The 25,184-nt window shown below is 62.2% G+C and overlaps 1 protein-coding gene across 1 annotated transcript; it reads left to right on the top strand.

Moving 5' to 3' along the window:
• Positions 1-5,375: 5,375 nt before the first annotated feature.
• On the top strand, positions 5,376-17,453 carry CHRNA4 (cholinergic receptor nicotinic alpha 4 subunit). Its single transcript, XM_045883908.1, has 6 exons — positions 5,376-5,712; positions 7,042-7,193; positions 8,711-8,755; positions 8,867-8,976; positions 12,959-14,327; positions 17,018-17,453. Exons 1-6 carry the CDS (start codon positions 5,631-5,633, stop codon positions 17,141-17,143), a joined length of 1,884 nt encoding a protein of 627 aa, XP_045739864.1. The 5' UTR covers positions 5,376-5,630; the 3' UTR covers positions 17,144-17,453.
• The last annotated feature ends 7,731 nt before the right edge of the window (positions 17,454-25,184 follow it).

Raw genomic sequence — 25,184 nt, 5'->3', positions numbered from 1 at the left:
GTCTTGCAGAGGGGCCAGTCTTCCTTCCTCTGCTACTGCCCACTACTCTCCTCTGAGGAAAACATTTGGGGGTCTTTAAACTGCGATGCTTAGAAGAAATTAGGGCCTCCCAGCCACCTTCTCCCCTCTGTCCTGCCCATCAGCATTTGTGTGGCCGTCAGGGGACCTGCAACGGTGTCTCTATAAGGGGTCTGGTTGGAAACATCTGCGGTTGGGGACAGAGGAGGGCATTGCCCCTTTGGAGATGAGGGCTCCAGGGAAGCCGTCCTGCGAGAGGCCGGAGCAGGTGAGGGGCAGAGCTGTCCGTGGTTCTGAGAGCAGGGAGCTGGGCAGCAGAGCCCAGCCGGGAGGCAGGCCCATGGAACCCTCTGGCCCAGGAGGATTCTTGTCTCCATGTAGCGGTCAGCATGGCCTGGGGGTTGGACACAGCATTCCTTCAAGGCCCCACTGGTAGTGTGTGCTGGACCAGGGCTCCTGCTGGGGGGATTCAATCCCAAGGCCAGACCAGGTTCCTTCTAGTAGCCCCAGGGAAAAGGCAGCCTGGGCCAGCCCAGGGCTCTGGTGGGGCAGGGTCCACTGTGCATCAGGGGAGGGTCTCACGGTCAGGACTGACTGAGAGGAGTGCTTCAGGGGCAGCCAGGGGGCAGGCATAACCCCCGACCTGAGGGAGGGCAGGGTGGCCTTTCCAGGCCCCACGAAGTGAGAGCTACTAAATCCTGATTCACTCCTGATACACTCCTGATAGATGACAGAAAAATCAATGAGGTGAAAGGGGTGGCTCTGAACCCTCCCCAGTTCCCAATGTCCTTGCTCCTGTCTGATCATTTCTCCCTCCCAGGTATCACATGCCCAGAAGCCCAGGACCAACCCCAAACACCTGGATCCTCTCAGCCTGAGTGTACAGGGTCCAGGCTAGAGTGTGGTTGATGGGTGGTGCAACAGGGCCCCACTCTGGGCCTGGCTTCCCTTCTGCCCTTTGATAGGTATCCATGAGCCCATCCACCATTCACCTATCCACCACCACCCATCCATCCATCCACCCATCCACCATCCATCCATCCACCATTCATCCATCCATCCACCATCCATCCACCCATCCACCATCCATCCATCCACCATCCATCCATCCATCCATCCATCCACCAACCATCCACCATCCATCCATCCATCCATCCACCATTCATCCATCCATCCACCACCCATCCATCCATCCACCACCCATCCATCCACGATCCATCCATCCATCCACCCTCCATCCATTTACCATCCACCCATCTATCCATCCACCCATTCATTCACTCATCCATGCATTCAACATGTTTACCCAGCTCCTACTAAAAGCCAGACACTGTATACAAGACCTACAGCCCCCCCTCTGAACTTACTTTGTTGGCTGGCAGAGGTGCAGGGTGGGGTGAGACCCATGTACAAGGTACAATAAGCTTTCTGGTGGTGAGAAGTCCTAGGGAGAGAAACAAAGTCTGGCTTTGGGGTAGAGTGCGGGGGAGCACCCTGAAATTTTCCTTTCCAGTGGAGTACTGACCACACTTTTCATGTGCCCCCTTCCTCAGGGGTATTTGGGTTTTGAAGGGCCTGGTGTAGTTGATTCTAGAAAGAATGGAGGGACATCATGTGCAGTGTCGCCTGGGTGAGACAGGGGTGGGCAGGTCAGGGTGTGGCTAGTGAAATTTGGAGGTCCCCTAGGGTCGTGGGAGTACATGCAGGACCCCCACATCTAGACTGAGCTCGCCAGTGCTGCCCCCTCCTCACGGGGGCCCCTGGAGCCCCACTGGGTCCTGGTACTGATGGGCCCCTCCTGGCCCCCACTGCAGGTCCTTGCTGCCTCTTTCTCAGTGCTGATGGGACTGGAGACCCAGCTGAATCTCCCACCTTTAATTCAAATCCCTGTTTATGCCATCAACTGGTTACCATGGAAATGTCCTTGGGACAGGGTGGAGGGTGGAGAGGGCCACGGGAGGGAGGGAGACAGGCTGCTCCTGCAGAGATGACCTTCCACTTTTGCCAGCAGCAATCTTTATTGTTGGCGTGACACTGGCTGGGGGTGCGTCTGGGGAGGGGTCTTCGAAGAGCCTGTTCCTTCCTCCCCTTGGCCCCCACCAGGGATCACCCTCAGAAGACACAGCGTTCCTGCCACAAAGGCTGTGGGACTCGGGGCCATGGGGGCACCCCTCTTCCAGAGCTGGTCTCATTTGTTTGTGAATTGGGGCTTTTCCTTTCCACTGAGACAGCAGTCTGAGGAGCAGCGGAAGGAGGGGCCTGGAGGCCTGGAGTAAGAGTCTAATTCAGCAGCAGCTACGATGATGATTTCTAGGCTCCCGCAAGAGTGCTTTCCAGCCGGGTGCAGGTGGGGAGGGAGGGCCTTGCAAATTAATGAGTTAGACCCGATTAATCTTGCTGCGTTAGCAAATCTGCAGGGAAAGCCAAATGAGGTTGGACAGATGTGTATGAGCGTGCACACGCCAGCCACAGGGCTATGTCCGCCAGAGCCTGGCCCTAGGCACCGGGAGAAACAGGCCTGCTGGCCTCCGCTGGGCTCCCTGGTTGAATTTGCCCATGAGAATGGCCATCAAGGGCCACCATCTTGGCCACTCGAGCTGGCCAAAGTGAAGGGAAACAGAAGGTAGAGCTGACTTAGCCTATGAACTGCTGCAGGCTTCTGCCGAGAGCCAAGAGTCTCTTTCCCTGCACAGGTGCGTCACCCCCCCCACCCCCTGCCACAGCCGTTCCAGGACCTGCTGCAGGCCAGGACACCAGGCTGGATCCAAGCCCTTGCCGGGGGCTGGGGGCCTGGCTGGACCCTCCTCATGAGTCTTTGGGCCTATGTTCTTGTGTGCTCCTCCTTCCAGGAAGCCTTCACGGATTGGCCCAGCCCCCCATGCACCCCCTTCTCATCTGACCCCAGCCTGACAATCGTAGGAGCACCCAACTTTACCAAAGCCCAAGGAATGAACCTAAATGCAGAGGCATGAAGGATCCTTCTCAACCCCAAAGCTGTTGTGTTTGCCAAGGGGTGATGGGATGAGGCAAAGGACATTTCACCAGCTAGTGACAAATCTGTTTATGGCTCACCTTCCTAGATGGCCAAATGAGTGTAACGATGACCTCTGCTTCATAGGGATGCTGAGATAGCTGGAAGAGGCTTCCAGAAGGACCCAGAGCATGGCTGGCCTCTGTCACTAATAAAGGAGTATGGAATTGGCTCAAGATTGTCAAGCAAGGCGCTGTTCTATTTGTTCTGGGACAGCACCGAACAGGGGATTTCTCAAGACCGGAGGTAAAAACAGGGGACTACAGGCGGCTTCTCCAATCCGCTGGCACTCGTCACCCTCCCCGGTCCCCTCTCTGAGAGGGGAGGCTCCGGCAGGTTCTAAGCCTCCTGTGGCCTGTGTCCAGGTGAGGCGTGGGGTCAGCCGAGGTACCTTCCTCCCTCCTTTGTATCCAGCCAGGGGTAGGCCAGGCCTGTTCCCTGGCTCCTGGGTCAATCCAACTCTCTGATCAGGTTGGTGGGCCTTTTAGTGCTTAGCGCAGAGCTGGCTTGTGGAAGGGCTAATACCAGAGGAATCCAGGATCTGGCACTGCTGGGGGGAGGGGAGGCTGGTGGCTGTGAAAAGGACGGGGGAGGGGTGGGGGTCCTGCCTGCAGTTATAGGACACCAACCAAACCAGACAGGGCTCTGGGTCTGTGGGCGTGGCCGAAGGAGAGCCCTGTGCTGGGCTGGGCAGTCCAGATTTCCAGGGCAGGCTTCCCTCTGCTCCAGGAAATGACAGACCATGTGGTGCTACCAGGAGGCACACACTCTGCTCAAAGACTGAAGGTCTTGAAGCCAGTGGGGCTGGGTTGGAACCCCTCTACCAGCTGTGTGACCTTGGGCATTTGGCCTAACCTCTCTGTGCATCCACCTCCTCATCCAGATGCAGGGATAAGAAGAGCCCACCTGATAGGGGTGTTGTGGATGACAGCTCATCGCTGCTGAGACTGGCCACTGCTCAGGGCTGAGCATTTTGAAATCTCTGTTTGTAGGCACGTGTAGGAGAGCAGACAGAGGGCTCCTGTGAGAAAAGCCCCTGGAGGTCTCAAAGCAGGTGTGTGAGGTGCGAAGAGCTCAACCTGGAGCCAGAGTGCGGGTGGTCTGGGGAGAAGGGGCAGGAAAGGTGGGGGAGGGGAGACCAGCTGGAGGGGGCTCTAAGGAGATGGGGGCAGGGGCAGGAGAGATGGGGGAAAGGAGACCAGCTTGGAGGGCCTCTGGGGAGATAGGGAGGGGGTATGGGTTGAGAGAGATGGGGAGGGGTCGGGGCCCTTGGGACTGATGCCTGTCACCCAGGAGCATCCCCAGGGTCTGTGCGGGTGGGGAAAGAGGCAGGGGGCTCCTGACAGACATTCTGCCCCTTCAAGGGTGGGCTCTAAGCCAGGGAGCTCAGTGAAGTCTGCAGGCTCTTCTCCGCTCCCATCCCTGACCCGAAGTCTCCGTGTGGTTCTGGAAGCCCAGCGCGCAGGGATGGCCGTGGGTGTGTTTCTGAGCCGAGCACGCCCTCTCCTCACTGCAGACTGGGGTTGCCAGCACAAAGCGGCCACTCCCAACCCTCCTCAGAGCACCTGCTGCGGGGTCGGCAGCCACCTTGACCCACCTGGGGCAGAGGCCCTGCCAGGGCACTGAGCACGGTCGCGCCAGGCACCTCAGTTGTGGGGGACATTGTTCCAGACCAGTCCGCCGGGGCTGCTGGGCTGTTCTCCAGCCCCCCGGGCCGAGACCCTCAGCCGCCGCCCCACAGCCACTGTCCACAGAGCGTGCTCCAGGCGGGAGCTAGAGGCATCAGAGCGGCTGCGCTGGGGCGGGGGCTTTAGGGTTCTCCCCCAGGAGGGCCGGCCGCGGCGCCTGGGCTCCTCTACTGGACGCTTTCCGGTCCGCGGGGGACAGGCTGATAGGGGGTGGTCTCTCCTGAACGCCTCTCTGGGGAGGAAGACGAGGAGCTAGTGATTTCTGAACTGCGGAGCGGGGCGGGGGTGATGGAGTTAACCAGGCGCGTGCGGGCCGCCGGGGGCCCCTAGGTGCGCGGCCCCCATCCAGGCAGGCGGTGGGGCGCCAGGACTGGGGACGGGGGTGGAGGTCAGTGTGTCGTGGTCCAGAAACCAGCCCGGCGCCAGGATCCCCCAGTCGCACGCAGTGACTACGGGCCCCCACCCCTGGCTCGGGCACGTCCCCAGCCCCCGGGAGGACGAGGGAAACTTTACCCAGGCGTCAGCCGAGCGCAGCCTCTGCGCCCCCTCTCAGCTGCGGTCTGCCCCCCCCGCCCCCCCACCCTCCTCCCCTCACGTCCTCTCCCGCTTTCCCCCTCCTCTCCTCCCCCCTCCCCCTCTCCCTCCTCCGTCTCCTCCTCGCCGGCTGGAGGCGGGCAGGTCCGGGCGGGGCCGCGCCGCGGAGCCCACAGCCCCGAGCTCCCCTCCCGGCCGGGTCGCCGCCGCCGCGCCCCGCGGGAGGAGCGGCGGAACCAGGCCCAGTGGACGGAGCGGCCGGCGCGGCGCGGGGGCATGAAGTTGGGCGCGCGCGGGCCTGGGAGCGGGGGCGCGGCGGAGCCGGGAGCCGCCCGCGTCTAGAGCCCGCTCCGTGCGCCATGGAGCTCGGGGGCCCCGGGGCGCCGCCGCCGCCGCTGCTCCCGCCGCTGCTGATGCTGCTGGGGGCCGGCTTCCTACCCGGTAAGTTTCGGGGCGCCAGACGGCCCCCCTTCGTCCAGCTCAGGGCGGCCTTGGACCTCCAGAGCCAGAGGAGGGGAGGCTCCTGGCCGCGGGTGTGCGCAGCGGGGCGGCCGCCCAGGCTCCCCCACCCCCAGACGCAAAGGCTGTGCTGCGGTGCGGACTGAGCGGGGCAAGGAAGGAGTTAACTCTCCCGCGAATGCCGGAGAGGGGCTTGGGTGGGGGTGGGGGGCTGCTGTTTGGGGAGCTGGACCTAGAAGCTCCAACTTGGGTAGAGAGAGGCGGGGCCAGTCTCTCCGTCTTCATCCCTCCGGCCAAATTTCCCTGCAGACACCCCCCATGCCTGCTCCTGGTTTGGGGGAGCAGAGGGGTGGCTTCCGCCCTTGCCACGCCCCATCCACACCTTTTCTGCTCCCCTAAGCTCACTGGGACTGGGGAAGTCCTTGCCCCCTGTGCCCCCCGCCCCAGCCCCGGGCAGACCTTGCTATTCATAGTTTGGTGGAGGGAATTTCAGCCCCTCGGCCTCCCCAGTGAAGAGTGGGCTGTACCTTCCTGGTGCAAGGGACGAGGAAGAATAAGGCTGGGGGAGGGGGGCCTCTGGACTCAGAGTAAAGGGTCCCCGGGGGTCTAACACTGACCCTAGGGTGCTTGTGAATCCCCTCTTAACATCCGGTCTCCGACATACAGGTGAGCAGGACCGAGCTGAGTGCAGGCAGCTGGTACCCTGTTCCCCTCCGCAAATCCCCATATGATGCAGTGACCCCAGTGCAGGTGCCCAGGAGAGACAGAGAAACCCTCTGACAACAGACTGGTCAGTGGGGCTGGGCTGGATCAGAGTGGCCCCTCCTCAAGAAGCAGAGTGTGTATGTGGGGGGGTCACCCGTGACTCACAGAAGGCCATCTGTCCAGGAACCCAGGGTGCTGGAGTCGGCAGTGTCTGGTGAGAACTCAGGGCCACTGGCAGCCACAAGAAGCAGGCTGTCCGTCCCCCCATTTGGGCCTGTCCTGGAGTCCTGTGGTTACCTTCACCTTGTGCTTTGAGGCCGGGTTTTAGCTGAAGATCCAGCCCCTCCTTCCCAGTCAGCACTTACTGTTGTCTTTGTTTGGGGTGCCGTGCAGGGCACCTGAGGGGTCTGGGGAGGCTTCCCTGAGGAAGTTACACTTTTACCCAGAGGGTAGGAGAGAAACTGAGGCCAGGAGTGGGGCAGGATGTGCAAATGTCCTGAGGTGGATGGAGCTGGAGGAAGCCAGGGCCTGGTGGGAGGTCCGAGGGGCAGCCTGGATGACTGCCATCCTCTGCCGCCGAGCTGCACCACTTTCCTGTCCCCATAGTAAGCAGCCACGTGGAGACCCGGGCCCATGCGGAGGAACGGCTGCTGAAGAAACTCTTCTCTGGCTACAACAAGTGGTCCCGGCCCGTGGCCAACATCTCGGACGTGGTTCTTGTCCACTTTGGGCTGTCCATCGCACAGCTCATTGACGTGGTAGGTGCCAAGGGTGGGGAGCGGGGAGCTCTGAGCCTCGGCTCATCACACACAGCCGCAGAGGCTCGTGCTGAGGGAGCACCCCCATCTGAGGGGAGGCCGGCCTGGCGGTGGCCACGAGCCTGGAGGGGTGGGGCGGCCGCCATCGGCACTGCACGCAGGCTCTTTGTGTCGACCCTGCAGGACCCCGCAAATGTGCCCTCGTGGTGGAGCCCAGAGGACAGCCACATAGGAAAACCCAAATGCCAGATTTTCAGCAGTAGGTCAGGGCCATCTACTTCGGGAGCAAAGAGCAGAAAATGCCTCTGTGGGTGGGGGTGGGGGTGGGGGAGGTGCCCAAGCTGCAAGTGGCGGGAGGAGCTTCTGTGCGCTGTAGCAGTGAGTGGGGGAGGGGCTGGCCTTGGGCTGCCCTGGCAGACCTCACCTCGGAGAGCCCCCCCCCCCCCCCCCCCCCCCGCCCCATCCACCGGACTGGAATGTGTGTCCCAGCAAGGCCCAGACAGGTTTGGGTGTGTTTACCTTCCTGGTTAGGACCCGAGAAGGCTGCTGGGAGGGTGCTGGGGGTCCAGCCTCCAAGTGGCTCTGGAAGGGCTGAGGCATCTGCTGGGGGGGAACTACATAGTGGGTTCACTCAGGAGCCTGGGAGTACGGGCTGCAGCGTGTTGAGCAGGGGGCCTCCGGGAGCTCGGTTCGTGCACACGAGGAGGTCCCAGGCCTGCTGGGTTTGGAAGGGCCTGAGTTTCCCGCACTAGGAGGCAGCCCGCTCTGGTGGCAGGGAGGGCACTGGAGTTCATCCAACTGTGGGGGCCATGGATCTCCCCACATGCCCACCTCGCTCCCCTCCCAGGACCCCAGGCTATGTCAGCTTGTGGGGGGGGGGGGAAGCTGCCGGTGGAGGGGTGTGACCCACACAGTGACCTTGAGACGGAACCAGCTGGGTCTCCCGATTCTACCTCCCCTGCTCCAGCCCCTTACCTGTCCACCTTAGGGTCCTGGGACCCTGTTCCTAAAGGGGCAGTCTGTCCAGGGGCCAGCTTGGTGACCAAGTGGGACCTGTGCATACCGGGGTTGCCCACCTAGGAGCTGCAGATGGGCTGCCATGACCAGCCGGGAGGGCCGATGCAAGCTGGCGGGGGGCCTGCGCGGAGGCTCTCCTCCAGCAGCTTGGGAGCCCTCCGCACGTCCCACACATCTGACGTAGCTGGGGGCGGGCCGGGCACTGGCCACCCGCCATGTCATACAATCCTTGTCCCCACTCTCCTTCTGGAGAAGTTCAGGGGCCTCGTCCCCACCTCTCTAAGTCCCCTCAGGTTGACCGTCCTGGACTTGGTTGCCTCCAGGGCTGAGGTACTCATTCCTTTCTGGGGTCACCTGCTCCCCATGTTCATCTCAGGCCTGTCTTTGTGGGTGAGGAAACTCAGGGTCAAGAGAGAGAGCGAAGGACACACACACACACAGACACACACACACGTCTGTCCCCCAGAGGGTCACAGCCGCCATTGTCTTTTGTGTCCTAGGATGAGAAGAACCAGATGATGACAACCAATGTGTGGGTGAAGCAGGTGAGTGAGTGGGGGCCCCTCCAGCCCTCGTTCCTCCCCCCACCCCCTCCCCCCCTTCCCCCTCCTCGCCCCCCTCACCGGCTGTGCTTTCCTCCTCCCGCCCTGGCCCAGGAGTGGCATGACTATAAGCTGCGCTGGGACCCCGCTGACTATGAGAACGTCACCTCCATCCGCATTCCCTCTGAGCTCATCTGGCGGCCGGACATCGTCCTCTACAATAAGTGAGCCCTGGGGAAGTCAGCGGGCGGGGGCGGCAGGCACCTGTCTCCAGGTGTGAGTGACCCAGGGGATCCAGGCATGAGCAAGAGGTACTGACCTGTGTGTGCCCGCCCCCGGCAGCCTGTGCTGAAGCCTCTGGGAGGAAGTGGAAGGTGCCAAGGAGGAGGTGGAGGGTCTGGGGGGCGGGCTGCCGGTGAGCAAAGCAGGGGACAGGGGTCCTGGGTGTAGCGTGGGTCCAGCTAGCTCCGCTCAGGCATCAGTTCCTCTCCCCGCGGGGGCAAGGGGGCCCGTATTTTCCGGATCACCCCTGGCCGGGCGGTGGTCCTTCCATGCAGGAAGCCCCCAGACTCCCGCCCCACTCCAGCCCCATTTCTGCCCGCTGCTCCTGGCCTTTGGGTGCCTCTTCACCTGGGTGCTCGGCCCCTCCCCAGCCCTGAGCAAGCAGCCTGTGGGACAGGACGCCTCGCTGAATCTGCTCACGTACACCATCATTCTGTGCCGGAAACACAGAGGTGTTTGCCAGGCATGGCCGAGGCAGAGAGTGGGATCCAAACTGTCCTTTGACAGACCCTTGCTGGGGCTCCTGAGCCCGGGGCAGCCTGACGTCCGCTTGCGTCCCCAGGTCACTGCTGGGTCATAGCTGGGCGGCTGATGCCGTCTCAGGCTCAGGCCCGAGCCGCAGCTCCCACGGAGCCACAGACAAAGCAAATGGAAGCACTGAGCTCCCTGCGGACCCCTGCCCCCCAATGGGCTCTGGTACAAAGCTCCTTCCAGGGCCCCGGGCACTGGGCCTGACCTATAAAATGTTGTTATTTGATTAAGAACGATTGGGCTCTTCTTCCAACTTAATTGATTCCGCTAATGGCAGTGGGAAGAGCTTGATGGTTTTCGGGACGCATTAGGGGATCGGCTCCGTGGGCGGGAAGGTGGTAGTGCTGCTCTTCCCGCAGGCCAGGCTCCCTGCTCTCCACAGCCAGCCCCGCTGAACCACCAGCCCGGGGTTCTCCGGCCTCCCCGGCCTTCCTGGGGTCTGCACTCAGCTCCCCAAGGCCCCCGCCCCGGGTCTCAGGGGCCGTTTGACTCAGAGAACATGGTGTCCGCGTCCTGGGACCCAGGGGAGCATCGTGCTGTGGGGACAGCTCCGCCCTCCCCAGGCGGGAGCAGCTCTGGGGCCTGTGCAGACCCCCAGGACTGCGGCCGGGAGATGGGGCTGCCACTTCAAATTCCCTCCTCTCTCCTCTTCCAGGCCCCGGGGGAGGGGTGGGCCCCCAGCCTGTCTGTGGGGCTGTGGTCGGCATAGAGGCTCTTTCTGGACGGGGCCGCGGGGTGGCTGACGCCGGCCAGGCCCGTGTGCACTTGAGTGCAGCCAGGTGACCAGCCGGGGCTACTGGGCGAGGGGAGAGGTGGGGGGCACCTTTTCAGACGGCTTTGGGAAACCCCCTGCATGGGAGGCTCTGCTGTCCACTTGGGGGCTTCTCTGTGGTGGCCCTTTGGGGAGGAGGGTCTCGCAAGGCCTCTTTCACGCAACACCACACGGATGGGGGTTCGCGGGGCCTGGGCAGGAACCTGGACGGGCCAGGAAGCCTCCTCTGCTCTGCTGGGGCCGCAGCTCCACGCAGCGAGGCCAGAGCGTGCTCAAGATCTGACCGTTGGGTCCCAGCGTCCGGAGCCCTGTGGCTTCCTGGAGGCACAATGCTGCCGGGGGTGGGACGCGGGGCCGGAACCTGCTGGCGGGTGCTTCCTCTCCCCTGCACCGGCCCCTTCACAACTGGGGGCCTCGAAGCCAGCACGGGGAGGAAGTTGGACCCCACCCGGCTGCCTTCTGAGATCCTCTACCTCTTCGAGAAGCGGGCCGGTGGAAGTGAGATGCTGCACCACGGGAACCACGTCTGCCCGCAGGTCCAGACCCCACGTCCTGAGGGGGACGCCCTCCTGGGAGGGTCTCCGGGATCTGAGCCAGGTCTGCACTGGGCGAGGACACAGTAGGCCCCCAGGCTGGGGGCGTGGGGTGGAGGGGTGCACAGCCATGGGGGTCTGCGGGCTGTGCACCAGGAGGACTCGGATCTTGTCTGTGGGTACCAAGACCCCGAGGCCTGGGTGCACATTCCTAGTCCTGGGCTGCTTTCAGTGAACTTCTGGAACATTCCCTTCCTGGGGATCAGGGCTCCCCGGGCTCACGCCGCTGACTGGAGCCTCTAATCTCCCTGCAGAATGTTTGCTGAGCCATGTTTGTGCATTTGCTTTATGCCTCAGAGGTACAAGGCTTTGGGTTTCGGAGCGAGTTTGCTGAGGGAGGACAGTCCACCTCATCCCGCCCCAGAGAGAGCCTCAGTCCCACACTGGAGTCCAGGCTGTGTGTCCCGCATGCAAAGCCCCTGTCGCTCTTCCTGTGGATGCATCTGCGGGTCTCCACCGACCGCTGACCTAGACGTCAGCCCAGAAGGGTTCCTGGAGGTCATAGGATCGGATTGGCAGCAACTGAGACCGTCGGGGCGTCTGAGCTCGATGTCTGGGGGCTTTTAGGCCATGGTGGGTGTGGGCGGGCACGGACGGCCGAGCTCTGAGCCCTTGGTGGGGCACCTGACTCACGTCCACAGCCTGTGCTGGCAGGTTGTGCTGTGGCCCCCCCGCAGTGTCAAGGCAGCATGGCGCCCACGGGTGCTGTCCTGGGGGTCCATGGGGCCGTGGGGAGGTTCCCCGTCAGCGCTTCAGAGCCAAGCCACGGGGCCAGCCCCTGCCTCCATCTGTTCATGGTCAGAGTGGACAGCCCAGTCCGGGGGGAAACTGAGGCCAGGAGAGCGGTATGCACGCAGCTCAGGTTGCACCTGCTGGGGATCCTAACCTGTGTCCAGGGGCTTCCAGCTGAGGGGCAGAGCAGGGCCGAGTCCAGGAGCCGATGAGGGCTCGGGGTGGGGCCTGTTAGCAGCTGTCCCTGGCTCCTCACTCCACAAGGCACCAGGGTGGCACGCCAACTGTGCGTGTCCTTGTGGAGACACTGAGGCGGACATTGCTGTCTGCGAAGCCCAGGCCCAGGGACAGCAGTTCCCCGTCTGCCACCCACCCGGCCACGGACAGGCGCCAACACCCCTGAGGCTGAGGACAAGGCAGGAGGGCGGATGGCCAGGGGTGGGCCTGTCCCCTCCTGCTCAGGCAGCCCAGGGTCCTCACCTGTGCAAGAAAGGGGATCCTCACCTGTAAGTCGTGGGGATAATGGAGAGAAGGGTGCTCAGTGGTGTTGCATGCTCGGCCTGTGGCAGGAGACGGTGGCTAGGCAGGCCCCCACCCCAAGTTTGGCCCGTCCCCCAGGGTGACCTGCAGGGGACTCGGCTCTGTCCCAAGAGCCACTTTCATGTTCGTGTCCTCGTCCATAGGGCGCAGATGGCCAGGTGTGCAGTGATGGGTCCCAGGAGGGGCTGCTCGGCCCCCAACCCCCCTGGATGCAAATCTGCATGGGAGACGGGTGGGAGTTGAGACCTTCCATCCCCTCTGCCGTAGGCCCAGGGGCAGGAGAGCATGGGGCTCTGTTCTCCAGAGTCAGGCCCCACTTGCCCTTACACTGCGGACAGGAGCTCCCTGACCTCGGGCCCTTGCAGGGACATGACCCCCGCCCCCAGGCTGCCCGCTCGTTCCCAGCACAGACAGTTGGCAGCTCCAGGACAGAGACGGACCGGGTGCCACCTCACCCGGGTGCTAGCAGGTGTAGGACCCCAGTCCCTGCTCTACCCGCCAAGTGATCGCCACTGTCACCAACAAGCTTGTGTGTCAGGCATGACGGGGCCGCTTAGATGTCCTCCAAGCCACGTGTCCCCCCTAGGGTAGGGGCGATAAGCTGAGGCAAATGAGGGAAGTGCCCGGGGCCGCCAGCCTACACCTAGCCCGGTCCCTGACCGGGTCCCCTGTCTTTCTTCGCTCACCTGTAAAGCCAGACGTGTGAGAGCCAGGCTGCGGTTCTGGTGGGTCTCACGCCCCTCTCTTCCTGCACAGCGCGGACGGGGACTTTGCAGTCACCCACCTGACCAAGGCCCACCTCTTCCATGACGGGCGGGTCCAGTGGACACCCCCCGCCATCTACAAGAGCTCCTGCAGCATCGACGTCACCTTCTTCCCCTTCGACCAGCAGAACTGCACCATGAAGTTCGGGTCCTGGACGTACGACAAGGCCAAGATCGACCTGGTGAGCATGCACAGTCGTGTGGACCAGCTGGACCTGTGGGAGAGCGGCGAGTGGGTCATCGTGGACGCTGTGGGCACCTACAACACCCGCAAATACGAGTGCTGTGCCGAGGTCTACCCGGACATCACCTACGCCTTCGTCATCCGGCGCCTGCCCCTCTTCTACACCATCAACCTCATCATCCCCTGCCTGCTCATCTCCTGCCTCACGGTGCTGGTCTTCTACCTGCCGTCTGAGTGCGGCGAGAAGATCACGCTCTGCATCTCTGTGTTGCTCTCGCTCACCGTCTTCCTGCTACTCATCACGGAGATCATCCCCTCCACCTCCCTGGTCATCCCGCTCATCGGCGAGTACCTGCTCTTCACCATGATCTTCGTCACGCTGTCCATCGTCATCACGGTCTTCGTGCTCAATGTGCACCACCGCTCCCCGCGCACACACACCATGCCCGCCTGGGTGCGCCGGGTCTTCCTGGATGTGGTGCCCCGCTTGCTCTTCATGAAGCGGCCGTCTGTGGTCAAGGGCAACTGCAGGCGGCTCATCGAGTCCGTGCATAAGATGGCCAGCGCCCCCGGCTTCTGGCCCGAGCCTGAGGGGGAGCCCAGCTTCGTGGGCGGAGCCCAGAGCCGGGGCCCATCGCGCTCCCCGTCCTTCTGCAGCCCCCCGGACGAGCCAGCCAAGCCCCAGCCAGCCTGCGAGTCACCCTCGGACCAGGTCCCTGCGTTGCCGCCCTCAGAGGCTGAGAACGGGAGCCCCTGCCCCTCGCCTGACCCCCGCCACCCACCCGCCAGCACCCGGGCCCCAGGGCTCACCAAAGCCCGGTCTCTGAGCGTCCAGCACATGTCCAGCCCTGCCGAAGCCGTGGAAGACGGTGTTCGATGCCGGTCTCGGAGCATCCAGTACTGTGTTCCCCAAGATGATGCCGCCTCCCCGGCTGGGGGCCCCGTGGCCGGCTCCCCCGCCTTTCTGAAGGCCGGCTCCGCCGAGCCCCTGCCGCCAGACCAGCTCTCTCCGTGTAGATGCAGGTGCGAGAAGGAGCCGTCCCCAAATGCCGTGTTCAAACCCCGGGGCACCAAAGTGGCCCCCCCGCACCTGCCCCTGTCTCCAGCCCTGATGCGGGCGATCGAAGGTGTCCAGTACATCGCAGACCATCTGAAGGCCGAGGACACAGACTTCTCGGTGAGTTTCTGCCTGTGGCCGGACAGGCTCTGTCTGCTTCCCTTTCCTCTCTGGAGGAGGGTGTGGCCGGTGAAAAGTCCCCATACCCGGGCCCAGACCCGGGCTACTAAGTTCTGGGGTGCGTGCAGCCCAGCCCTCACCCTGTCCTGCTCTCTCTTCCCCGAGCGTCTGATTCTGGCAGGCGGTCCCTGGGGTGGCTAGTGAGAGTGTACTGTGGGGGTGTCCTCTGTGTCATCCAGGACACGGGGAGCCCGCAGGCTGCAGGGCGGCCTTGCCCGGGAAGTCTGGGCACTGTTGCTGGCCACCGGGAATGTCCCCTCAGGGGCCAGGAGTGGGTCTCTGGGGAGGGACGGGGGGTGGACAGGTAGCAAGAGGGGCTGAAAGGAGGCCTAATGGGGAGGGGTGGACGGGGGTCTGGGGCACAGTCCTGCCTCTCTGGCCAGCACCCTGTGTGTCAAGCTGGGGAGAAGGAGTTGTGGGTATAGGGGCAGTAACGCTGGCCCAGCCGCAGGGACCTGGGGACCCAGGGACCCAGGGAGCTGGTCCTCCTGTGGGGGCTCCTCACTCACCAGCAGGGATCAGAGGAGCCCAGACAGTGTCCCCAGTCCCTCTGCTGAGTGTCAGCCCCGAGGACGGAGACAGGACGCTCCTGTTGTTCCCAGGTCCTGGAGGAGAGGTGACCAGACGAGCCCAGGCCCCCAGCTGGTGGGCAGTGGGCCGGGGACTGGCCAGCTCTGCTGACCCCCCACCAGGAAGGGAACGTTCCTCTTTCCTTCTGCTGATATTTGTCCACTGGTCATGGGGTTGCGCCGGGGGCCAGGGGTCCCAGCCTTGGCTGACACTCAGGACCCCACAGAGCCGGGAGAGAGGGCGGGTGTCTACACGGGTCCAGACTGGTGGGGAGCCCTCAGGTCAGAGCACGGGCAGAAGTGAGGGGGCCGCCCACCCTGCTCAGTCCGCGGGGCCGTCACTTGGGGGCAGCCTGGGCACGGCAGCCCAGGGAGCGCAGGGTCACGGCCCCTGATTGTGTGTGGGACACACACGGGGACCACCTGCCCCACGGCTGAGCGAGCCCTGGACCCACGCAGCACACCCCTGGGAGTGGACACCCTGCGGAATCTCAAGAGGCTGTGAAGCCATTCTGGAGGTTTCCGGAATGTTCTGCCTGGGAGAACCTGCTTCTGGGGACCCCATTCTGCTGCCAGCTCTTGAAATAGCAGGCCGCCTCCTGACTCGACGTGCAGGCTGAGCGCCGCTGAGGAGTGACTAACGCCTGTAGAAGTGTGAGCAGAATCCTGAGGGGCTCCGGCGGCCGTGCGCACCTGTCCGGCCGGGGCCCAGCCCGGCATTTGTCTGCGTGGCACGACGGGCCGCCGTGACCTGGTTCCAGCTTCAGAGCGACGCCAGGCTCTGGGGAGTGAGGCTGCCTTGACGTGGATGGACCTCGGGTGCTCTGGGCAGCTTTGTCCACGAGGCCTTTCATCCTCAGGATGGGGGACGCGCCCAGCGGGGATCAAAGACAAAGTGGAGGATGAGGCCATGGGCTGTTTCTCAACCTTCCTGGAACAGAGGGTCCTGGAGGGACTTTTTATTTATAAGTGACCTTGTTTGCTGTCCAGTTTCGGTCTGGTTTAAAACCATCAGGGTGTCTCTGATTACTTGAGAAATCAGAGCAGAAAATGGCAGCGGAGAGCCCTCCGTACCCATGACACCCCCAAATGGGAGGGCTGAGCCTGCCCCCTGCCTCCGCCGTCCTGCCCTCAGTGCCTGGCTGGCCTGAGGCGGGGGCCGCCTCCTTTCCCGTCCCTCAGGCACCGATGGGCTGCCCACCCAGGACGTGCTTGTGGCCACGGCCTCCATCTGCCTTGTGGAGCCTCTGCCCTGGGGGAGGCTGAGGACTGGGATCGGGAGCCAGGACTGCGGAGCGGCCGGCCTGGGTTGGGATCTGGGATGCATGACCATGGCCGCCCCCAGCCACCCGGTGCCGCGGGTCCCCATCTGCACATGGACGGTTCCACCGCCTTTCTTCAGGTGGATGACCACAGGGGACGTGGCCCACCGCCCGCCCTCCGGCCGCGGCGTGCCGGACCCCTCCTCAAGCCAGGGCCTCTCCCTCACCCCCGCCGAGGGGCCCTGTTCTCCCGGGCAGTTCCGCCCCACTTGGAGCTAGCCCACAGTGCCCAGGTCTGTGTCTACCTTGAGGGGCTTCAGGGACAGAGCTAAGAGAGCCTGCTGACCCAGGAGGGCAGCTGACCCGTGAGCACTGTCCCTGGAGCAGGGTGGGTAGGTGCAGAGGGCAGCTGGGCTTCAACCGTCACTCTCTGGATGCCGACCACCGTGGGGCCCCCAGCAGGATGCTCCTGGCCCTGAATAGCCAAGGTGTGGGCGTCCCGTCTGAGCCTCACTGTCCCCATCTGCACAATGGGGGTGCACTGGATGGTGTCCATGGTGCTCTGCCAGTGAGAACAGATGTCCCCATGAAGCAGCCTAGACCCCCATATCTCCAAGGGCCCTCCCTGTCTCCCCCTCCCTGGCGCTTGGGCTCCCTGCCAGCCTCCCGTGGTTACCTTGGTGTCAAGGAGGGGACACAGAGAACCTGCCTCAGGAAGCATCAGGTTCTAGAAGGTATTTGTGGCCTGGAGGCCCGAGGGCGGCGGGCTGGGAGTGACCGTGTGTGTCTGTGTTTGCAGGTGAAGGAGGATTGGAAGTACGTGGCCATGGTCATCGACCGCATCTTCCTCTGGGTGTTCATCATCGTCTGCCTGCTGGGCACCGCGGGCCTCTTCCTCCCGCCCTGGCTGGCCGGCATGATCTAGCGGGAAGGGGCCAGGCACCTGCAGGACACCCGCGGCGTCTATGGGCCGCTCGCCGGGGCTCTGTGCCTGGCCGTCCAAGGGACTCCTGCTTTCTGTGGGGTCACGTCATTTGCTAAATCGTCCCCCCATTTTCTGTCGACTGCAAGACGGCCTTGGGAAAGACCACTGCCCCCGGGGGGGCCGGTGTGGCTCAGCCCTGCTGAGACCTGCCGGGGGGCGGCCGGGCTGGAAAGGACAGCGGGTAAACGCCTGTTCTTGTATGGAGGGCGGGGTCACTGCCCACATCTTATTAAAGTTTATCTGGAGCATGGTGACACATTGGCTTCCTGCCCCGGACGCGCGTCTGACCGCTCAGCATGCAGCCCAGCGTGTCCCCCTGTCTGAGGGCCACGACCTCGGCCCCCCAGCCGCACACGCCCCTCGTCCCTGGGAGATCCTGGAGGCATCCTCAGGCGGGCTCTCTTGGACCCCACAGAGGCCGGGCAGCAGACTCTCAGATCTCATTTGCCAGGGGTGGGTCCAAGCAGGGATTTTCTTGTTTCATTTTATTCTGGGTAAATTAGTGTCAGTGACGGTCTTGTGCCTGAGGGGCTTTGGGGAATGGTGTTGGGCCTGGGCCTGCTTGAAGGGGATGCATGCCCCACGGCGAGGGCACCCTTTGCCCCCAAGAGTCTGACGTCTGGCTTCCTGTGGTCCTGGGAAGTCCTGGGCAAGCATTTGCAGGGGCCTAGTGATGCGGCCAGAGTCCTGCTGGTCACCGGTAGTTTGTGAGGGCCCTGGAGCAGTGTCCAGACCAGGGGCTCCAGGCCCTTGTCCAGGCTCTCCCCGACCTGTGGGTCCCCCTCTATGCACAGCCCCTTGGGACACCTCTCTAAAGCACAGACGTGGTAGCCACGGTGAGGGGTCCCTGAGGACAGCTCAGCCAGGCTGACCCCGGGGCCCTCTGGAGTGTGGTCCCTGGGGCTGGGGCCCCTGAGAAATGGCATGGGGGGGGACCAGCACAGCCGAGGAGACCTGAGGGCGCCGGCCTGGGGTACCTGGTCATCCTCCGCAAGGCGGCCCCAACAGTATCCCTGTGCCCCTGGGGGTGGCATGGGGGCGGGCAGGTGCTGCCCCCGGGCTCTCCCTGATTCTTTGGAGTCCTTAGGCCCCGAGTGCCAGGGAAGGGGGGGTAAGGACGATATTCATAGAGGACAAGGCCCAGGAGGCTAAGGAATCTGGGCCCCCTATCGATGGCCAAAATCCCACCTGCCCTGACCCCCTTACTTCAGGGGTGCCGCACGGCAGGTGGGAGCTGGCCCTGGAGCCCACCTCCCTGCCTGCGAGGTGCCCGGGTCAGGAGAGGGGCGCGGATGGTGACCAAGCATCTGATGGGCCTTGTTGCTGCCAGGACCGACCGCTGGTCCCCCTCGGCAGCGACGCTGGGTGCACAAGAACCAGGGCGGCAGCCGCATCCTCGCCCTCCCCTGGGACATCTGTGACACTGGACCCCAACTGGGGCCCGGCCGGTCCTCGCATCCAGGAGAGGGATGCAGAGACCCCAGTGTCTAAGTCCGGGCATTCTCGCTGCTCCAGCCCCCAGGGCCCCGCTGTGACCTGCACCGGCCTCCCCGGGGGCCATCTGGGGCGGCCATCCCCACCTGGCGCGGGAGGCACCAGGCCCCCGCGGCGGGGCCGGACGCGGATTTCAGATGTAAGCGCCTCAGTCCTGACGTAAGCGGGTCCAGATGCACCGTGGCGGCGCGGAGGGTCCCTGGCGCTGGGCCGAGCGTGGATGTTCTTTTTTGGGTCGGGAGAGACCACGGGGCTATGGCGCGGAGATTCTCGCCTGTCCCTTTCTTGTTTTCAGTTTTTGTTGTGCTTTTTTAAGACTCAAACACCACGTCAGAAAATCCACACGCGAAAACTCAGCGCCGTGTTCCCATCACACCAGACGAGCCACCATCGCTGTCTTGTCGTATTTGCCTCAGGGTTTTGTTTTTTCCATCGAGGCAACGTTTCCTTGTGACAAAGTGCGTGATCGTCCGCACTTCAGTGAGTCTGATGGATGAGACACCAGGGACCCAGGACCCTGTTGCGCACAAGGGACGCTGTGGTCCCTGGAAAGCCCACCCGGCCCGTTCTGGCGGAAAGGGGGAGGCCTGCGGTGTGGGGCCCTCCCACCACCCTCCAGCCGGGGCGGCATCACCGAGACCCATCGTGGTCTTGGCTCCGCCCGTGAACTTGTAACAGTAGCTGCCGAGCGGCTTCATAAACGAGAGCAGGCTGGCTTCTGGGTCACCTTCCACAGTCTTTGCTCCCAGTCCCCGGGGCCCTGGCTCAGCGGCCGTGAGCGCTGTGCGGTCTTTGTGTGGAGCATATTCTCGTTTCCCGTTGTGTTAACCGTGTTTTTACGATCAGCATCTTGTGATGTCAGCACATCTTCGGGGCCTTACAGGCCTGGGGAGGGACAGCCCCCAGGGCAGCGGGGTCCCAAGAGTGACTGGCATCTGCCTAGAGTGCGCCAGGCGTGTGCCCCCGTCCCGCCTGTGGCCGGGCCCCACCACCTGCGTGCCCGGCTCTCCCGCTCCCCGAGCCACTATCCCCTGCCTCACTCACCCGCGGCCAGGTGCTGGGGCGGCCCCGCGCTCCCAACAGCCGGTCCTGAGCCATCTGCCCCACCCTGCCTTGGAAGTCCCAGTAAGGCCGTGGCCTGGGCCTTCCCCTCACCCTGCCTTGTGGCCCTGGGGGGCCCAGCGTGGAAATGAAGTCATAGATCCTCCTTTCAACGTCATGGGCCTCTCCATGGCCTCACCTCGTCACCTGTATGGGTGGAGATGGGCACGGAGGGCTGTCGTCATGCTGCTCGGTCACGGGAGCTGGCCAGCGCTCGGGTTCCCGAACTCACCGCGCACCTCTGCTTTCCCTCCACAAGTGTGTTCAGGTCCGGCTGTTCCCCACCCTCAGCAACCCCCAGGCCAGCAGGCCACGGCCCGCGGAGTTCTGCCTGCACGTGGCCACGCCGGCCACGGCCCACGGTGGCAGGCCTGGTGCTTCCATGGAGACCTCGTGGCCCACAAAGCAGGAGCTGCTTCCCGCCTGAGCCCTCACAGGACAGGTTCGTGATCCCGGTGTGCATTTCTACCGCAGTAACCGCTTACCTGGACGATGGTCCCGGGCTCCGGTCCTTCTAGTCTAGAGTTTTCCCTTTCAGTCCGAATAAAAACGCCAAGTTGGGGGGCACTGCACGACACCGGGATGATGGCGGGGGCCCCTCCTCGACATCCTGCTGGCGCGTCCGGACATCTGCCTGCCTCGTGGGCGCACCGACCAAGGCCATAGCTTGACCGGCTTTCCCTCAGACCGGCCGCGCCGCAGCCCCGCCCCCGGCCATCCGCCGGTCTCGCCCGCTCTTGGATTTCGCAGAGAGGGGAGCACACGCTGGTGCGAGCACCAGCCTTTCCTCAGCTGTGTCCACGCTCCGTCCATTTGCTACACGCAGCCCCGGGCAGTGGGCTCTGGCCGTTCCGCAGGATTCCGTGGCAGCCACAGCAGCCTTCATCGACCCACCCCCTGCCGCTGGGCGCCTGGGCTGTCTCCAGTTTGAGGCTGTTAGGCGTAATCCCGCTGTGAACATCTCGGGGCACGTTTTGGTGCATCTGTGCATTTCTGTCGGTCGTACTGCCAGCAGCGATTGCTCCGGGGTGGGACGTGCGTGCCCGCGCTGTATGAACTGCGGCCGACGGCTCGCGGTTGCGTCCCTTTGCTCCCCGCCCCCGCCGCACTGAGGCTTCTCGTCTGCGCCGGTCCCGCGAGGACACAGCCGCGTCTCACCCTCACTGAGCTGTCACCGGCACTTCTGCAGCTCGGTAGCGAGGCCGGGTTCTTACCATATGCTCCTCGCCTGCTGCGTACATCGTGCTCTTGTCCTTTAGCCAGCTTCCCAGGGCTCAGTGTGGGCTTCTGATTCAGTCCCACTGCAGACGGTTTGATTTTACATTCGTGACGCTTTGGGGCCCAGCGTGTGGTTGATCGCAGCCCACGTTCCACATACGCTTGACAGGGAGGTGCGGCTTGCCGTGGGGAATGTTCTAGAAATGCCGGCCAGGTCAGGTCAGGGGAGAGGTCTGGCTGGGCGCTGCAGACGGCTGGCCTGTCTACTTTCCGTCCCGATTCCTGAGCGGCTGTGGGTGTCACCGAGGACCACTGTGGCTTTGTCGGCTTCTGCTCTCTGTCATGTCTGGGGCCACTGTCCTCCTGCCGAATGGGCCCGTTTACCCTTACGTAACTCCCCCCTTTGTCTCGGGCGGTGTTCTGGGTTTCGAAGTCTACCTTTCCTGACAACTACATAGCCGTTCAGCTTCCTTTTGGGGGTGTTTCCACCTTTAACCACTAACCTGACTCATATCAGTGTTTACGACGTGGACGACATGTGGATACCACCCAGGTCAATAGACGGAGCATTTCCATCACCCCAGGTCACCCCTCTGCTCCCCAGGGAACCACCGCCCCAACGGCCACCGCTAGAGAGGCTTCACGTGCTCTAGAACCTCGTGGAAATGGAAGACACTCCTTTGCGGATGGCCGTTCCTCCACAGTTTGTACGAGATCGCTCGTGTCCACGAATGCACCGCCATGTCTTTATTCACTGACAGACATTGGGGACGTTCCTGGTTGGCGCTGTGATGGATGATGCTGCTTCACACACTCACACACGAGTCTCTGTGTGGACGTGTTTTCATTTCTTTGGGGCAAATACCTAGAATTTCGGGGCCGCAGGAGACTGGTGCTTCTGTCTTCGTAAGGAGCTGAGAAACTGCCCGGCCGTGCACCCCACACCCCTGCAGCCACCCTCAGCGACCCCTGGGTGTGGGTCACGCGGCAGCGGTGACGAGCCGTCCAGGGCAGCCCGCACTTCGGTTCACTTCCCTGAAGACCCGCGGCATTGAGCGCCATGCTGGGGGCTCCCTGGCCAACCGTGTGTCTCGCTCAGTGAAGTGTTGAAATATTTTCTCATTACATACCGCTTTCTTCCAACGAGTTGTTAGTATTTCTTCCCATCTGTGACTATGTTTTTCATTTTCTTAACGGTGTGTTGAAGAAAAGCTTTTAATTTCGATGAGGTGCGATTTATTACTGTTCCCTTCTATGGTTATTGCTTATGGATCCTTTCTAAGAGATCTGCTTATCCTGAGGTTGTATGTACGTATGTATTTCCTTCCAGAAAGTTTGGTTTTAGCTTTTATGTTTCAGTTTACTTTTTTAAAGATTTTATTTATTTGCGAGAGGGAGGGAGAGTGAGCATGAGAGAGAGAGAGCAAGAGAGAGAGACACAAGCATGAAGGAGAGGCAGAGGGAGAAGCAGGCTTCCCGTGGAGCAGGGAGCCCGAAGCGGGACTCGATCCTGGGACCTGAGATCATGACCTGAGCTGAAGGCAGACGCTTCACTGACTGAGCCCCCCAGGTGCCCCTATGTTTCAGTTTATAACATTTTTCAAATTAGTTTTTGTGCATGGTGTGAGATGAGGGTGGGGGTCAATGCCTTTGCCTCAAACCTCCAGTTGTCTCTGCACCATTTGTAGAAAACTCCATCCTTCCGCATCGAAATGCCGAGCACAGCTGCCTCTCACCTTCTCTTGGCCTTGGTGGTTCTTGGTCCAATCCTGGCTCCTCCGTCCCGGCTAGAAACAGAAAGCTGGGTCTTGCCTTTCCACGCAATTTGGAGAGCTCATCTTTTGACGAGTTAAACTCACTTATATTTACTGTAATTTCTGCTACATTGGGATATGTTTAAGCTGTTTCTCTTTTCTGTTTACATGTTCTGTCCCCTCCCATAAAAGAAAGCTTGACCTAGTTGGCTAATCTTAAAGGTTTTACGTTCTAATTTTTTCCTCCTGGTGGCTGCTCCCAACTTAAGACCAAGGTTTGCATGTTTTAAGAATTTAATAAATTGATATCATGCCGCCCACTGCCAAATAAAGCAAGCACTTTGGTTGCCTTCAGGAACCTGCCCTCCCACACACCAGCCACTGTGGAAGGATCTAGAATTGTAGTGATTTGTCCGTGTGGAGGGCTTCATTATTCAGTCAGTAGCAAATTTCATTGCCTTTCAGTGACTATAGGGTTTCCTGTGTATTGGGTCTAATTTCTGGTTATTCTCCCCTTTCTGCAGAAGCCCCCCAGCTGGATTGCCAAAGAGAATCTTGTTTCCCCTTCTGAGATTTGTGGACTCAGAATATGTTTTTACCACATTGACTTCAGTGATAATTCCACTGGATGTAAAATTTGAGTACTTTTTCTTCAACACTTCGGGTCATTATGCTCCTGTCTTCTAACACAGAGCTGACTCCTAAGGAATATTTCTATTATCTTTGTCGTATTTTGCATTAAAGAATCTAAGGGTGTATTTTTTTTTTTTTTTTTTTTTTTGAGAGGGGAGGGAAGGGTCAGAGGGAGAAGGAGAGGACCCTGCGATCCCAGGACTCTGGGATCATGACCTGAGCCGAAGGCAGACGCTTAATGACTGAGCCACCCAGGCGCCCTTTCTCTAATTTTAAAAACGAAGTATTTCAACACTCTGCAGTCCTCATTCACTCACCGCCCCTTTCCTCTTGGACCCCCGCCATGTGGATGTCGACACTCACATTCTCTCTTTTTCATCCCGTTTTGAGCCCCGGGGAGACGTCTTCCGGCTGGTCCTGTAACTGCCCCGCCTGCCTTACTCTTGCTTCTCCTTTTGTGTCCTCCACGCTGGGCTGCCGATGGTCTTTTCTTCATTCTTGTTAATCCTGGCTTCATGTCGTTGCTGTGCATCCTTCCCTCTCTGACGCTGTTGTGATTTTTAGGTCAGTGGCGGACGGGACATGCGTCCATGCTGGTCTTGTGGAGGCTGTCTGCCCAGGTCAGGCTCTGCTCCCCTGAAGCCTTGCTTTCCCGTTGCACTGTCTCCCAGACCGGTGGTGGCTGCCTGTGGACGCGGGTGCGGCGGGTGTACGTTCGGGCACACACGTGTGTACGTGTCTGCGAGTGTGTGCGTGGGGATGTGAGTGTGTGCAGAGGGTTTGGGTGCTGCTGTGGCCTCACGTGGACATGTGCCGTCAGCCACGGGCTGAGGTCGGGAGGGTGGGCGGCAGGCTTGCTATCTCTCCAGCCCGCCGAGCCGGGTCGGAGGTGGCAGGCGGGGCCGTGGCAGATTGGGGCGGGCAGGGCGGGGAGCCAATGCCCAGTCCTGCTGGGCTCTCATGCTGGATGGCAACTCCCTCCCCTGCCTCCCCAACTGAACCATCCAGGGCGGGCGCCTCCCGTCTGCCCCCGCCGACGGTGCCCCCCGGGCCGAGCCTGGCCTGCCTTCACACCCAGAGAACCAGCCCCGAGGCTTCCCCTCACTCTGAGACAGCGACCCCCACACTTCTGTCCCCGTGAGCCCCGGACTCGTCACCTCCTCTGCCCTTGGCTGCCAGGGGGCACCTGGAACCTGCTCGCCCACCCCAGACTGCTCACCCCAGGGCTCAGCCTCCACCAGCAGCCCGCCCCGAGCTCCACCTGCCCTCACCACCTCCGTCTCAGAGGACAACGGACGAGGTCCCTGAGGTCTTACCCACAGATCGTGCAAAGCAGACACCAGGTCCCATCAGTCCCCTGCTCAGAAGCCCCAGTGGCCTGCTCCTAAGTCCAAGTCCAGACCCCATACCCCCGTGCTGCCCGAGGTCTGGTGGGGCTGACCCTGCCCCTGGCCCTAGGCTCAGCTTTCTCTGTCCTCGCCGCTCCAGCTTCTGCAGCCTCCCGCCGTCTCTGGGCGGTGCCGTGGTCCTGGCCTCCCGCGAGCGGTGGCCCTGCTACAGCCTTCTCCTGCCTGCCACGCCCCTCTTTGTTTCTGTCTCTGCTCAAATGTCACCTCAGAAGGCTTTGTTGGCCTCCGCATCTAAAGGAGGCCCACCCCAAATTCCTCCTAGTCTGGAACATGATGTGGTGTCGACAGACCATAGCAGATGCGGCCCCAGACCCGCAGCTGGTGAGGTTTCTAGGTGAGTGAGTGTGGGGCACGGCCAGGGGCTGGTTACAG

The sequence above is a fragment of the Mirounga angustirostris genome, unplaced genomic scaffold, assembly GCF_029215605.1.
Source record: "Mirounga angustirostris isolate CCGP_5_RB_7025 unplaced genomic scaffold, mMirAng1.0.hap1 SCAF_10, whole genome shotgun sequence".
Taxonomy (NCBI): Eukaryota; Metazoa; Chordata; class Mammalia; order Carnivora; family Phocidae; genus Mirounga; species Mirounga angustirostris.
This window is presented reverse-complemented; position numbering and strand designations above follow the sequence as displayed.

Excerpts from the sequence above, each read along its gene's own strand:
- CHRNA4 (XM_045883908.1), top strand. The coding sequence starts at position 5,631 with ATGGAGCTCGGGGGCCCCGGGGCGCCGCCGCCGCCGCTGCTCCCGCCG. Across the intron at positions 8,756-8,866 it reads CCAATGTGTGGGTGAAGCAG|GAGTGGCATGACTATAAGCT; the intron begins GTGAGTGAGTGG and ends GCCCTGGCCCAG. Across the intron at positions 8,977-12,958 it reads GACATCGTCCTCTACAATAA|CGCGGACGGGGACTTTGCAG; the intron begins GTGAGCCCTGGG and ends CTTCCTGCACAG.